We start from the raw sequence: 14,847 nt of genomic DNA, 5'->3' as shown, positions 1-14,847 counted from the left end.
AAAATTGGAGTAAATTTCATATAAAAAATATGTGGGTTATATAGGTATATACCATTTTTTTTTAATTTCATAATTTGACTTAATTTTTTTTTTTTAAAATAGATGTATCTTAGTAAATAAATAAAATGAATTAATAAATAAGAAATTTTATGCATCAGTTACTATTCACTTTCTCATCTTATATTTATAATTTTTTTATAAAATGTAAGGGTATTTCTTATAAGATACAAGAGTATTTTTTATAGGATGTAGAGCATGAGATAGTAAATATTGACTGATTAAAAGAATTTTCTTAGATCAACTCGAACCAGAAAGTGGTAACCTATATAAAGCATACCGAAAGCACGCACACATTCACCGTTCCCAGAGCTCCTTCGTCGGCCACTTATTCTCAGTTCCCGTCCTTTGCTTACCCAGTCTTCGTACTTCGCAGAGCATGGGTCACAACAACAAGACCAGGCGGTTCAAAAATCACCCCTCCCATAGGGCGCAATCCAGCAGAACCCATCAACTTCAACGGTTATTAATTTCACACCCAACTTTTTCCGTAGTCTTTTTGTTTTTGGATTGAGTTTCGTTGTCTCACTTTTCTTTTTCTATGAATTTTCCAGGGAGGACGAGTCTCTTCCATCTGATCAAGGTCCCAATTTGATAACTTGCTCTTATTTTACGACTCCCCTTTTTTCTCGTATTAAAGGTGTTTGAGGTATTGCCGCTTCATCAATCGGTTTTGATTTTGTACTGCTGATAACTTTATTACAGTTGCAGCAGCTGAAGAGGAGCCTGCAGGTCCGAAAATCCAACTTGCCATGTGGGTAAGAATTTTTTTTTCTTTCCAAGTATTCTCTTTTGCCCTTTTGCTTTTCTTTGATTTTGATTCGTTGTTCGCCGTCACCAGCATCTTATGTCTGAGTCATTATTTGTGATTGTAATTATTTTCGGATGGATTTTATGTTTGAAGGAGTGTTGAGGCGGCTGAAATTTAAATTGTATATAGTGAGCACACAATTAGCAGTGGGAGGGTAACACTTTTTTGCTTGTTTGCTGGTTTGTTTGTTGCTGAGAAATAAACAATTTTCTGAGATCTTTATGGGTTAGATCAATGATGTTGTTAGGATCTGTAACTCTATCATGTGTGAATTCTATGAATTTCCAACAATGAGATTAAGTGGTGTGGTGGTGTTGATTTAGGATTTCGGACAATGTGATGCAAAAAGGTGCACAGGAAGGAAGCTTTCAAGATTCGGCCTACTAAAAGAAAGTATCTGGTTCACTTTTTATCTTATCATGATTCGCTCATGCACATTTACACCTTTCTTATGTTTACTTCAATATCTTTTTTTTTTTTTTTCTCTCTCATTATTAATTCTGTTTTAGCATAGGGTTGGCATTTGGTCTTTACTCTTTAGTATCTTTAAATATTTTCAGTCTAGCCTTAGTCTTTAGGATTGGCAAGTGTTTGAAATATTTTGATTGATAGTGATCTTCCAAACCTTGTTACTAAGAACTAAGAAGCAATGCCAGTTAAGAGAACCAGCTGCTAAGTCTCGAATTTAGCTGGGTTAGGGGGTTCATGCTTATTTGAGGTTTTAAAACCAAAATGTTTTCTTTCATTCTTTCTTTTTTTTAGCAGATTCATTTACTTCAGCTTTTACTTGAATCTAGTATTTTTATCGACTTGGCGTTCTGTCATGATATAATAGGCAGTTTGAGGTGCCAGTAAGCTTGATGTTTGGAAAACCTCATGCAGGAGTTGCGCGTGAGTAATGGTTTTGGGGGCATTGTTTTAAGGTACTCATACAGATTGCTCTGTTTACCTTCATTTGTCAGTGGTATTAACTTATTGTTATTGACTCATTTCACATTTATGTTTGTTAGATATTTTTGGATATATATAACGTGTTTGAAAACTAGATGGTTGTTCTTGCCTACGACGAGGGAAACATGAATAGTTTCCAACTTATTGAGAGAGAGAGAGAGGAGTAAAAAGCTTGTAGCTTCTATTCCACTTTTAGGATTGGCATAACATGTATTTTCGTTGATGGGGCTATCATCTATTCATTTCTTCCCACATTATACCTCTTATCTCTTGACAGGATTCCAATTAATGTACTTTCCTGATAGAACATATTTAGCTAAAAAATAATGTAATCTCTCAATTATTAAAAGCTTCTTTGGAGATTGGATTTTGGGTGGGGGGAGGTTAGCAAGCTGATTGAGCTGTAGAATGCTTGGTTCTGTGCAAACTGCCAAGCATGACAGAGAGACTTGTAATCTTTTTTTTTTTTTTTGATAAGTAAAAAAGAGACATGTAATCTTATGAATGCAAATCTGTACTGGAATCTATTATTCTATTCAATACGTAGATTATACCTCTGGAATGAAATTGGATGTCAATGCGTTCCTTATGGCTCAGGTAGTAAAGAGTTTGAGTGGGGTAGGGTAGTTCTATGGTCGAAATCTTATACTAAAAAAGTAATACTTGTTATGTGTGTATAAAATACTTAGAAGTTCCTGTATTCATTTTTATTATATGTTTATATTCACCCTGGCAGTCCGGTTGGTACACAATGTGTCTCAAAAGAAGATCATAGCTTAATGAAGAGGAAAGGGTTAGCTGTTGTGGATTGCTCATGGGCCCGCTTGGGTGATGTACCTTTTGTGAAGCTACGTTGTGCTGCTCCTCGTCTCTGTATGGATTTCGATTCTTTACATAATTACTTGTGGGAGTTTCTTATTTAATTTAAAGTCACACACACACACACACACACACACACACACACATATATGCTTATAAATATGCATTTATTTAATGTATATTTATGTATCCTGAAAATGTCTTTTGTGTGTTTCCACATACTATGCTTGGGGAATATGATTATGGGTTCATTTGTCTTTCTTTCCGTTAGATCACTCCAAGCTTGTTCGACACTTAAAAAAAAAATCTTGTTTTGTATCTCATTGAATACTCTTGTTCTTTTTCTTTTCTTTTCTTTTTTATAATTTTTTAGAACAAGTGTTGAAGAATTTAGTGTGCTCATGAAATGTCTTTTATGTCCTTATCAAAAAAAAAAATTCACTTATGTCAATGTTACCGGATCTTTAAGTTAATAAAACTTACCCCTATTTGTTCATAGAATTGCTGTGTTCGATTGTCTCTTTGCCTGTCTTTGACTTTAACAAATCACTTGAAATTGCAGTGCCATGGCTGGTAGCAGCAAATCCAGTGAATTATGGGAGACCATGCGAACTATCTTGTGTGGAGGCATTGTCTGCAGCTTTAATCATATGGTACCCAAACCTCTTCCTAAGTAATACAGTTTTCTTAGGTTGCTAAACCCATGTTGGAGTTGGTAATAGTTGGTGTTGTCTCTTTTCTTAACTTGAAATATGCTCTCGTGTTTTCTTTAAGTAAGCAGCTCTTAATTGCAGATAGAGGACACATTTAATTATATTTATATTTATTTATCAAAAAAAAAAAATTATATTTCAAAGTCAGCAGGTGGATTAGTTTGTATTACCTGAATCCTATTCGTGATATGCACATTGCATTATAGATGCAGATTTTTCCTAAGGCTCTTATCAGATAATTATGTACGTCGCTTTAGAATGAGTTACTATCAGTTTGATTGAGATAGAAGGTTACTGGCTTATTTCAGTTTTGTTAAGAGCCAATATGAAGACACATGGGCATATTCAAAAGGTCTGAAATTGCTGTTGCTTGTATCCTTGTAGCCAAAAGGTCAGAGATGGTATAATGTTACTCCTATGGTAGAATTAGCTTAGTGAGACTGAAGAAGCCCAATGAAACAACCACATTTTATTTTAAGCCTACAGGTGTTGAGGGCATCTGAATGACTGAACCCACACTAGCACACTCCTTTGATAGAATTAGCTACAAGATCTTGCATTAGAAGAAACATTGGCAGAATTCTGAAATCTGAAGGAAATGCTCTGTTTGTCTAATATTTTCCCAAGATACCAATTCGGTTTTTAGGGCTGATGTGCGGTTATTTTCTCATGGTTCGCATCAGTGGAATATTCTGTTTTATAGGGATTTTCATGATTGGGAACTAGACATGGTTACTAAATTTTTCAGCCTATTACATTCCTCGGGAACTGCTAGGGCTCAACATGATAGTTTGAAGTGGAGATCTAAGGTTCATAAGTTATGTACTGTTAAGGTGTATTATAGCCTTTTGATCACACATGACCATACTCCATTCCCTTGGAAGAACATCTGGAGATCTCGGGTGCCTTCCAAAGTTGCTTTTTTTGTTTGGAACGCCGCCCCTGAGAAGATCTTGACCACCGAAAATTTGAGGAAGAGAGGATGTGTGGTGATGGATTGGTGCTACATGTGCAAAAAGAATGGAGAATCGGTGGATCATCTCCTACTACATTGTGAGGTAACAAGGGTGTTGTGGGATGAGATCTTTTGGAGGGTTGATGTCGCTTGGGTAATAAAATTTATCTCTTACTTATCAAAAAAAAAAAAAATTTATTTTTAGCTTTTCTTTCCCTACACTGATAGGGCTACGCTCTACATAATCTATTTCAGCTGCATCTCTAATATTGACTGGTCACTATTCCATTTTTCTTGGTCTCATCGCCTTCTATTTGTGAACATAGATATTCTGTTGCACCAAGATTGGATGTGTTCTCCAATGGAGAAACTTACCGTTTTCATATGTCTATCATATGGTTTACAGTGGGGAACAGGAAACTGCAAATCTGTTGCTTGGCAAGTTCAAGTGGGGTCATGCTTTCCTGTCCCTCAACAGGTGTGTTTTTCTTAGCTAATCTTCGTAAAATATAATGATACTTCGTTGATTGGAGAATGGGTGCACCTTGGAGAGTTGAGGTTTCACTTTTATTCTTCCTAAAATAATTGTGCTTTGATTTCCATGAATCTTGCTCTCTTTCAAATTTTGGCATTTCTAATTGACACAGGGAACTTCTAAAGGCATACTCCGACTGTGAAAATAGTACCGATATCATTTCAACTCAAAATGGTTGGCTTTCCCAACAACGCCAGGTTCCGAAGGTTCCCCCAGAAGTCAAAGGTATATGTTAGTGGCTGTCAAAAAAATGCTATCCCCACGTCTGAATGCCAGATTAAGGTCCTTATTAAGTGAACTAGAAGTTATGTGGAACATGTTTCCCATCAAATGGGTTGTGCAATCGACTATTGTTGCACCTGCAAATCACATTTGCAACCTTTTTTTTTTTTTTTTTCTCTTGATTCAAGGCAACCCAGTTGCTCAATTTCCCTTCTTGGGGATGCTAGCTAACTATTTTTTCTTTCAACTTATCAATGTTAGTTTGTTGAACTAGATGTTTCACTACCCCCATCCCCATTTTATTTAGCATTCCCCTCATTTTCTGTGACACCTGTAAGCTGGAATTGGTGCTGCCCTACATGCCTTCTTCCGTCTCCTTTGGTATAGACAGACATACACATTGTCATTGAAGCATTTCTTATATTATCATCCTTTTTTTTTTTTTTGTCTTTTTTGGTGGTGGTGGTGTTATTTTGGTTTTCTGCCATCCACCACAACTAGGATTTGTCCATGAACCTATGGTGAAACACCATTGTGTCATGGATGTCTTTTAAACTCTGTTCATACGTTTGGATGACACATATTTCAGACTTGCTCCTCCAGAGATCAAGATATATCTGCATCATCTTTTGTTCCTATCTTTTATTCCTTCTTTATTGTTTCTACATTTGTCTGTGTTTTTAACTCTACCCTTTACAAAAGCATACGATCAGTGAAAAGTATATTCTCCATGTGACGATTCATCTTGTAAGTTGTTCCAATGATCCACTCTTTTTAGGTCATAAGGCTAATGAATCAATGGAAAACACATATAAGCTTCATTATAATCATCACATTCACCTTTTTTTCCTCCAAATTTTCTCTGGTACTCTCAATTCCATAATCATGTCAATTGTCCATCTTGTATGTGGATACAATCATACCAATTTTCCATGTACTCCCTGTATATTCTTCTGCCTGTTATGATATCTCCTCTCGAGAACTGTCATGTGATAGTTGGTCCTGAAAGACCAGAAGGAGGTTTTTGGGGTTATAATCCTTTTCCATAAGCCTGATATTGATCCCATATCCATGAAACTAGGGAAATTAATAATGCAAGCTTATTAGTTGAAGCAGTACGGAATAAAATAAACCACACTAACATTAAAAATGTGTTTTTGCTGTCTGCTGCTACAGGAGCAGGCATGGCATCTCCCAGTGGGGATGAGAACTCTTCTGATTCCGACGATGGGCTTCCACCACTTGAAAAGAATATGAACCATCTGAACTTTCGGGAAAGCGAGGAAGAAAGTGATGAAGAAAGTGAGTAGATAGAATATTATTATATTTAACAGTTGAACAGTGAGGCAGAAATTGGAGGGTGCAAAACTTGTGGCCGCAATGAGGGGCTCTGTACAAATGCCCGATAACAAAAAGAAAATGCACTGAAGAGATGCCTACCTGAAACCATGTACTAATACATGAGTCTTGACTTGTGCTTTGGCTTTTAGTGTGTGTTTGTTTAAACTTTAATCATGGTGTTATTATGCTAACCAAAAGAAAAGAGCAAAAACTGTTTTTAAATTACATTTGTTTAGTGCATTTCAGACATTCAATGGAGGGCTTGTTTTCCTGTTTAATTATTAGATTATCAGTTACTACTTCAAACGTTTGCTTGATCCAATTAAAGGATGCAATGTTATGTTGCTCTCAGCTATAGTTTTCCTGCAAAATAATGATGCCAAAACACACTGGATGGTTTTGGTTTTTCTAAATCCCGGCAAAATTGAATCTTCTAAAACAAAGCAGATGCTGTGGCCGAGAAAACAAACAAAAAAAGACCCATGCATGGAAAAAGTAAATTAACCATACTCAAATAAAAATAACCATACTCAAATAGTATCTACTGCAAAATATAGCGGATTTCTAAAGCATTGCCAATGGCGACATGTTGACACGTGGTACTTCATTTTAGCATAACGTGTTTATATTTTAAAATTATTTAATAATTAATAAATTTTAACGACCATATACGTGAGACTTTCATTTTATCGTATATTTCAAAACTACTTAAATATCAACGTATATCGTATACTCTCTTTTCATTATCCAAACATACATTTTTTTACAAACTATCTCATCTTATTTTAACTCATCTTATCTCATCTCATCTCATCTCATTACTATTTAAAATATTTCATTTCATCTTATCTTATATTATGTAAACTGTGTAAGCTAATAAAGAACCGGCTAAATTAATAGGTGCGGTGTATTGTGCAATTAACTTGGCCTACATGGATTGGGCTCACCAAGCTCCAGCCGTCTAGTCCCGTTTCTATGTTCTTGCCACGTCACTCCATTGCCATTCAAATTGCAACAGATAAAAAAAGATATAAAAAAATTACATACAAGACATGAATTTATGATAGATTGGTTAAATCTATTTTATAATAAAATTAACTTTATGATATAACATATTACATAAAGTCATATAAGATTATGCATTAACTTTTGTATAAATAATGTTAGATATAATCATAAATGTATAAATGTTATGTACTCCTTTTAAAAATAATATGATTTATTATTAAAAATTAATTGTTTTAAATAAATCTTAAATTTACTTATTTTTTAAAAAAAGAATGACACTTCATATTAAAGCTCCGTCCATTACTATTTATTATTTTATCATTATTTTTTATCTATTTTTATTATTATTCACCGCTATTCAATATTTTTTCATTACTTTTTTACTATTATCCATAAAATATTTGAGACCATCATATTATAACCTAAATATTTTTTAGTTTGTCTGTTTAGTGTTTTCAATTCATCCAAATCATTCTTTTTGGGAGGGAGACATATAAGATAAAAAATTTATTTATTATCTTTTATTAATATTAATATGTGATTTATTATTTATTATATTTTGATTTTAAAATATATATATATATATATATATATAATATATGCATAGCTAAAAATGATAAATTACTGTGCAGAATGAGAACGTTAGATTGCATTTAGTTGCAAGACTCAGTTAAGTTCAGTCTAATTTTAGGTTGACTCTAATATCCAAACATTCAATTTTTAAATTATTAAATTTATCTCAACTAAAAACCTTCTTATACGTGGAACTCACAATTTTTTTTCAATTTAACACATCTTTATACGTGAGACCCACAATCTTTTTCAATTTTCTATAAAAAATATTAAACTCATCTTAACATTCAAACACATTTTAAATTCAATTTAGATAAATCCCATATAATTTTATTCACCATATAACTCATTAGTATCCAACCTCCAATCGCAGCCCAAGTAGCTAAAATATATAATTGCGTTTGTTTCTGCTTTTCTTGTCGTTCTTGTTTTGTTTCAGGAAATTGAAACGAAACGGTTGTGGGCCTGTGGCAGAGTTAAGTTTTAACGAGATTCAGCGTCTCCCTTTTCGCTTCTCTGTGATTGGGTAATGGCTTACTTCGTCTACTTTCTCAAATGCGTGGGCTTTATGTTGTGAATGGGGTTTTAGCATATCATCTCCTTTTCCTAAACGAAGGTCACGCTTTCGTGTGTTTCCACTCCGTGAACCGACTATTCCTGTGAGTGATTTCCCCCTTTTCCTTCAATGGCTTTTATTTTTCAGTTAAGTTCTTAATCACTGTGTTCGTTTATTGGCGTGTTTTGCATGAATTAATTAGGGGTTTTTCGACGCTTATCTCTATCGTTGTGCTTTACTTATGGTTTTTTTTTTTATTATTTTTTTTTATGGAGCATATTTACGGTGAGGAATGTTCCTGGGCTATGTACTTTTATTTTTGTGTGCTGGTTTGATTTTGTTGCATGTTGCTGCATCGTTAGATAATTTTTTTGGGGGCTCTGTTTTCTCAAACTAATGGTTTAATTAAGACACTTGGAGTTTTTTTCTTATTGTTTTCTATTAATAAAATCTTGTTCTTACTGATCTGAAAAAAAGAGTCTTGGTTCTTTGCGTGGGATATATTTATACTTCTTTTCCTAGTCTTTTTTTTGAATATGGGATAATAACATAACATGGTTCATGAAGAATTAGAACTTTATACGTACTACTTTCTTTCTTTTTTCTTGTGACCTTTTCGTCGGGTTCCTTTTTTTTTTTTGGAAAAAAAGGAGCATGATGTTTGTGTATACTGTTGAAAGTTTAGGCTTGGCCTCTAAGTTTTGTTCTGCTTGTTTATTTTATTGCCATTTGTTTTATAATATTGCATGGCATCTTATCAGTATAATGGTTTATCTTTTGGTTGCCTGTTTGTTTAACTTGGTTTCTCACACGTCCATGTGAGACATACATGATGCATTGCTCTCACGCTATTAAGAACTTGTGCATATATTATATATTTTTGCAGAACGATATCTATTAAGATCTTCCTATGGACAAAACTTAATTTCTTATGGGATTGCAAACTTTTCTTATACCATAATACAATAGTATGCCCCACAGCTTCTGTGACAAACTATGGTAAATATATTTTAGGACCAAAACAGATCTTGGAACCATAATGGGATCTGTGCATTTCTCTTGAATCGATGACAAGATATTTCTGCTGTATTATTTCCTTTACCTCTACATGTTTGTTTGGTTGCTTTCAAAATCGTGTATCATCTCTGCAGCCCATATTTGTTCCCAGGTTCTGATTTTCTTTTTCAAATGACATAAAGCTTCATTTTTATATCACTTTTGCCTTCAGTTCACCATTCCATGTTTAGTACTGGTTGGATTCTACCCCTTTTTGTATGTTTCTCTGAAGTTTAATTTGGTTTTGGTGTTCTCTTTTAGTGGCCAATTTGGGTATCAATTCTAATATTTTAGTCGGGGTTGTGAAGGTGACTTTTAGTTGGAAAATATGTCATCAATCTATCCAATTCTTGGCAATCAACCAATTGATCAGTGGAAGGTTATGGAGCTGAAAGAGGAGCTTAAGAGAAGGAAATTGACAACCAAGGGTTTGAAGGATGATTTGATCGAACGTCTGGATGACGCTATTCGCACTGATATGGAAAATGTTAAAAAGGTTGTGGATAATGATATTAATTGTGGATCACAACGTGCTGTTGTTGCAAAAGGTGCACAGACAATAGCAGTTGCTGCAGAAACAGCTAACTATGTTGCAACTCATTGTGGTAACAAGAACAATAAACCAGATAATGTTGCAGTTCAAGTTGACATTAATGACAGTGTGGAAACCTTCGAGCAAGAAAAAGTTGAGGAACACGGCTTACTTGGTGCTCCTGATTCTGCTAGGGTGGAAGGGGAGCAACTTGTTCATACAGCTGCCTTCGAAAGTAGCACTAAAGTTCCTGAGATTGTGGTCTCTGTGGTAGCATTTAGTGGGCAAGATATGGAGAACACTGAAACTCAAAAGGAGAACAGAAACTCAAAGCCCCAGCTGGATAATGAAAAGCCCCGGCTTGCCAATGAGGACTTAAAGCCCCAGCTGGAGAATGAGGACTGGAAGCCCTGGCTGGAGAATGAAGATTCAAATCCCAAGCATGAGAATGAGGATTCAATGCCCCAGCTTGAGAATGAGGATTCAAAGCTCCAGCTTGAGAATGAGGGTTTAAAGCTCCCATCCTGGGATGTCATGCTCAACTCTTCTACTCCAGACAACCAGGTATCTGAGGTCAGCCCTATTTTAGGGTCTCAAGTAAAATCCGATTCTATTTCTACTGATTCTGTGTCAATTAATGAAAAGATTGAACTAAGGGATAATGTAATTACAGATCATGTCGAATTAGAACTAGATATTGTTAAGCCTGAGATGGTGGAACCATCTTCCAGTAGTGTTGTCCCAGTTGGTGGTGAATCACATCCAATGGATGTTGGAGATCCACATGAGAACAAGTCATCTAATGGAGGGAAAGATGACAACAATGCTACAAATGCAGAAATAAGTAAGAAAATTGATAGTACAGATGTAGGGTTTTCTGAAAAGTTGAATTTAGACCGGAGTTCTGGTGATGATTCCATGGAAGAGGATATTCTGGAGACTAAGCCAATTGATTGGAAGAATAATTCTGAAAAAGTTGAAAAGGAGAGCGACAAACGTGGAGAGAATGAGAATTGTCCAGCTGCATCTGCTGAGAAAAGAAAACTTAATGGTAAGAGTTGTATCCTGAGGGTCTTTCTTATTTTTGTTGAAGTTTTATGTTCTAACGTATTCTTTTGGTTTGTTAAGGTTTGAAGTCTTATATAGTTCTGCTGCCAAGATGATGTGTTCATATTCTTCTTCTTTTTGTTTATCACATTCATTTTTTTAGTTATTTTTCCTTTCTTTATGCAAAACATTTGTGATCTCTTCACTGGTTAAAAAAAAAAAAAAAACATTTGTGATCTCTCTTATTTGTAGCATATGAGTAATTTCATGTCTGAAAAAGGCACAGGCACAAATTCTGAACTCTGTTACCCGGGGATTACTTGGTTGATGGTTGAAGAAGCTGGCAGTTTGAGAATCACAAAATCCATTTGTTATTGGGAGAGACAAAAATTTGAGTAATTAGAACCCCTAGGAGTTGGATCAAGTGGTAAGAGCCTTGGTCTTGGTGGTATACTTCCTCCTTGTCTAAGGTTTGAACCCTTTTGTGCAAACAATTTTTTGGGGCCATCGGACAAGGAGAATTTTCCCTTGAATTACTCGAGATACATTGGAATTAGTCGGGACTTTGTTCTGGACACTTGGTGCCAATAAAAAAAAAGGAGCAATTAGGAGAAAAGAGAAACTTGAGTAAACTTTTTTTGTATCTGATCTGTAAACTCAAGACTTTAACCGGGAGATATTTAACATCTTCAGGAGATGCTTATGGAAAAAATGTCTTCAAAACATGATAGGTGCGGGGAAAAGATTTTAGTTTTCACCCTGCTATTGCTGTGCCTTCCAGATGTGAATTTATCATTTATTTCCCACCGTATATCTAATGTAATATGGTAGGCTTGACATAGGGTTTGAAATTTGAGTGACGTATTCTTCTATTGAATACAAAGCTCTATTAATTATTTGGAAACTGTGATCACTATAATCTGGCCAAGGGCAGCATTTGGGCTAGGATGACTAGCATTAATATAGAGATCCTTCTTTCCTCTTAACATATCCATCCAAGAAAAATTCATTCTGCAGTTTTTCAATTTCATTTTCAATGTTAACGAGTCCAGAATATAAATCTGGAAAAGAAAATATTATCCCAAAATGTGGTTCGGCAAGATTTGCCCTCGACCCCCAATACTTTACCTTTATATCTGTTACTGTTAGTCTGCTGCCTAAATTCTCATTTTTTTAGATATACAATTTTCTATCTGAAACTTCATGCTATGATTTTCTTTTCTGTGAAATGTTTCTATACTGTATTCTTCATCATTTGAACTTGTGTGTAAGTTTTTCATTTTCTGATAATTCTGAAGAAAGAGCTTGTGTGGATAATAAACCCATAAAAATCCTGTTTGGGCATATAATTATGAGATGCCATAACTTGATGGAAATAGTAATTTTCATGGTATGTTGGCATTGCTTTTCTTCAATATATAATTTAGAAGGAATTAAAATGTTCAGTTCTCAATATTGAACTATTTGCAAATTTTGAACATTTGAAGTAAATGATCTTGTGCCTCTTTATATTATTAGCTGTGTCTTTACAGATCAAGTAGCAAATAATGAGCCAATTAAGAGGCAACGCAGGTGGAACTCTGATGGCCTCAAAGTTCCAGAGCCTCATAGCACTAATTCTACACCCACCACTACACCCAAGGACACTTTCCGGTCTACTGATTTGAAACGTAGTTTCTCTAGATCAGACTCCACAAATAGTGATAATACACCCAAGGAACGTGTTGGTGAGTTATTGATGTTTTCTGAATGAATATTGAAATTTCCAGCAGTAGTTGATTTATATTAAAATGTTCTTCCTTCTATATGTGGGCAGTTCCACCATCTCAAAAAGCTCCAACTAATTCGCTTAGAATTGATCGATTTCTGCGGCCCTTTACTTTGAAAGCAGTGCAAGAACTTCTGGACAAAACTGGAAGTGTTGCTAGTTTCTGGATGGATCACATCAAGACGCACTGCTATGTCACTGTAAGATTGCACCGCTTCCTTTCTGCTTCTTATAATTTAGCAGGTGTTTGTTCACAAGAGCGCACGCACATATCGTAGGGTGGGAGCAGGCCACGAACATGGGATGGTCTTTCCCCACTTGAAAACGCTCCCTTGATTGTCTTCCAAATGGGAGGGGTATGCTAGGATACGATGGCCAGTCCTTTTAGTGTCATAGGATCTCTACGTCACGTGAATGTGAAAACTCCCTTCAAAAGGAGACCGCCTTCTGGTCCATCAAGTTTGTTGTGGTTTATGCATCCATGCATATCAATTTTTCTAATGCCTTCATTCTGGTAACTTTTGTGATGCAGTACTCATCGGTAGAAGAAGCCATAGAGACGAGGAATGCCATGTATAACTTACAGTGGCCTCCAAAGGGTGGGCGCCTCTTATTGGCCGAGTTTGTTGATCCTCAGGAAGTGAAAATGTGGGTGGAGGCTCCTCAAACTTTGGCTGCACCTGCCAGTGCTGGTCCTACTATTCCTCCAGCCCCTCCAACCCCAAAGCCGCAGCCCTCTCATCAGCACAAGCTACAGCTTCTACCCCCACCTCCTCTTCCACCACCGCCACCTTTGTCTAACCTACTGCAGTCAAGAGAGCAGGTTCATCTTCCACCCCCACCTCCGCTTCCGGAGAAACTTGACCCTCCTGTTGTCACTTTAGATGATCTCTTTCGAAAAACCAAAGCGATGCCTCGGATCTACTATTTACCATTGTCAGAAGAACAAGTGGCAGAAAAACTTGCATCGCAGGGCAAAAACACCAAGCAGTAGGGGAGGGATCATGTATACTTACCCCAAGCTGCTCAATGGGTTTTCTTATGGGTCGGTAAGAGAGAATTACGTCATTGCATCTTTGCAGGTCCGCCGGTGTAAGTTGTAGGAAGGAATTGTCCCAGCCAAGCAGAAGGATCCAGTTCGTAGATGGGTTTGAGTTTTTGCGAGGAGTGCATTGGTTTGGGGCTGAGTTCTTTCTTTCTAGTGTTAAAATTCTTGAAACTTAGAGCTCTCTTTGAGCGGACTATTTTAACTTGTAGAGCATCTTGTATACCTGTTGAACCAGAGCTTCGACTTGGTGAACTAGAATTTCTAGAGTCAAATTTCTGTTGGATTATGTCTCTCCATTCAAATCTTCAGATGCCTGCCCGGAGTTCAATTTTAAGTTAAAGTTTAGCTATTGTTTTTTTTTTTTTTTGTTTTTATGTTTTAATTTTTAATTTTTATTATATTACTTGTTAAACAGCTTAGACATTCAGATTATAAACAGCCTTGCAGTATTAGTTGATGCCCAATGGACGGTCGAACTTTAGGTAGATAAGTTATACCAATAATTTACTGCATTCAATCTAATACCATTTTGTTATGACATATGGTGTTTTGTATTTGACCTTTTATTTGTGCTCACTTCAGATTGCAAAAACATCAATTGTATCCTTCTTCTCGTCTTAGTGGACCACCCGTCCCCCAGATTATCCTTATCCTGGAAATGGGTTTGACCAAGTAATTTGCGCAACATTTCCGTATTAAAGTTGAAGCTGGAGTATGCGGAAAGGGAGTTGGGTGTAGAAATCCCATTTGCTAGAAAATGAAAAAAATAAGAAAGAAGGGAAATCGATACTGCGGAAAAAGACACTTTTAAGCCTTCAAATACTTATCTTGTTCTTGATGAGCCCTTTATTTATT

At 35.8% G+C, this 14,847-nt stretch overlaps 2 protein-coding genes across 3 annotated transcripts; both read left to right on the top strand.

The window, feature by feature from the left end:
- Window positions 1-304: 304 nt before the first annotated feature.
- LOC121253109 (18S rRNA aminocarboxypropyltransferase) lies at window positions 305-6,478 on the top strand. Of its 2 annotated transcripts, none has more exons than XM_041153022.1 (10): window positions 305-519; window positions 612-640; window positions 769-815; window positions 1,192-1,257; window positions 1,751-1,791; window positions 2,556-2,692; window positions 3,201-3,291; window positions 4,713-4,784; window positions 4,954-5,066; window positions 6,240-6,478. In XM_041153022.1, the coding sequence occupies exons 1-10, from the start codon at window positions 437-439 to the stop codon at window positions 6,371-6,373; spliced, it is 813 nt and encodes a 270-aa protein (XP_041008956.1). In that variant the 5' UTR covers window positions 305-436; the 3' UTR covers window positions 6,374-6,478. The 2 variants fall into 2 exon arrangements, with proteins under 2 accessions (XP_041008956.1, XP_041008955.1); XM_041153021.1 differs by having other exon boundaries at window positions 307-519; window positions 763-815.
- Window positions 6,479-8,387: 1,909 nt separating this feature from the next.
- On the top strand, window positions 8,388-14,286 carry LOC121252465 (apoptotic chromatin condensation inducer in the nucleus-like). The gene is made up of 5 exons (XM_041152129.1): window positions 8,388-8,644; window positions 9,906-11,180; window positions 12,709-12,903; window positions 12,993-13,144; window positions 13,477-14,286. Exons 2-5 carry the CDS (start codon window positions 9,926-9,928, stop codon window positions 13,936-13,938), a joined length of 2,064 nt encoding a protein of 687 aa, XP_041008063.1. The 5' UTR covers window positions 8,388-8,644; window positions 9,906-9,925; the 3' UTR covers window positions 13,939-14,286.
- Window positions 14,287-14,847: the final 561 nt, after the last annotated feature.

The sequence above is a fragment of the Juglans microcarpa x Juglans regia genome, chromosome 2S (genome assembly GCF_004785595.1).
Source record: "Juglans microcarpa x Juglans regia isolate MS1-56 chromosome 2S, Jm3101_v1.0, whole genome shotgun sequence".
NCBI classification, from domain to species: domain Eukaryota; kingdom Viridiplantae; phylum Streptophyta; class Magnoliopsida; order Fagales; family Juglandaceae; genus Juglans; species Juglans microcarpa x Juglans regia.
Note: the sequence above shows the minus strand (reverse complement) of the source record. Positions and strands in the feature narration are given on the sequence as shown.

Coding starts and splice junctions, on each gene's coding strand:
- LOC121253109 (XM_041153021.1), top strand. CDS start 437: ATGGGTCACAACAACAAGACCAGGCGGTTCAAAAATCACCCCTCCCAT. Junction 641..762: donor GTCTCTTCCATCTGATCAAG/GTCCCAATTTGA, acceptor ACTTTATTACAG/TTGCAGCAGCTGAAGAGGAG. Junction 5,067..6,239: donor GGTTCCCCCAGAAGTCAAAG/GTATATGTTAGT, acceptor CTGCTGCTACAG/GAGCAGGCATGGCATCTCCC.
- LOC121252465 (XM_041152129.1), top strand. CDS start 9,926: ATGTCATCAATCTATCCAATTCTTGGCAATCAACCAATTGATCAGTGG. Junction 11,181..12,708: donor TGAGAAAAGAAAACTTAATG/GTAAGAGTTGTA, acceptor GTGTCTTTACAG/ATCAAGTAGCAAATAATGAG. Junction 12,904..12,992: donor TACACCCAAGGAACGTGTTG/GTGAGTTATTGA, acceptor ATATGTGGGCAG/TTCCACCATCTCAAAAAGCT.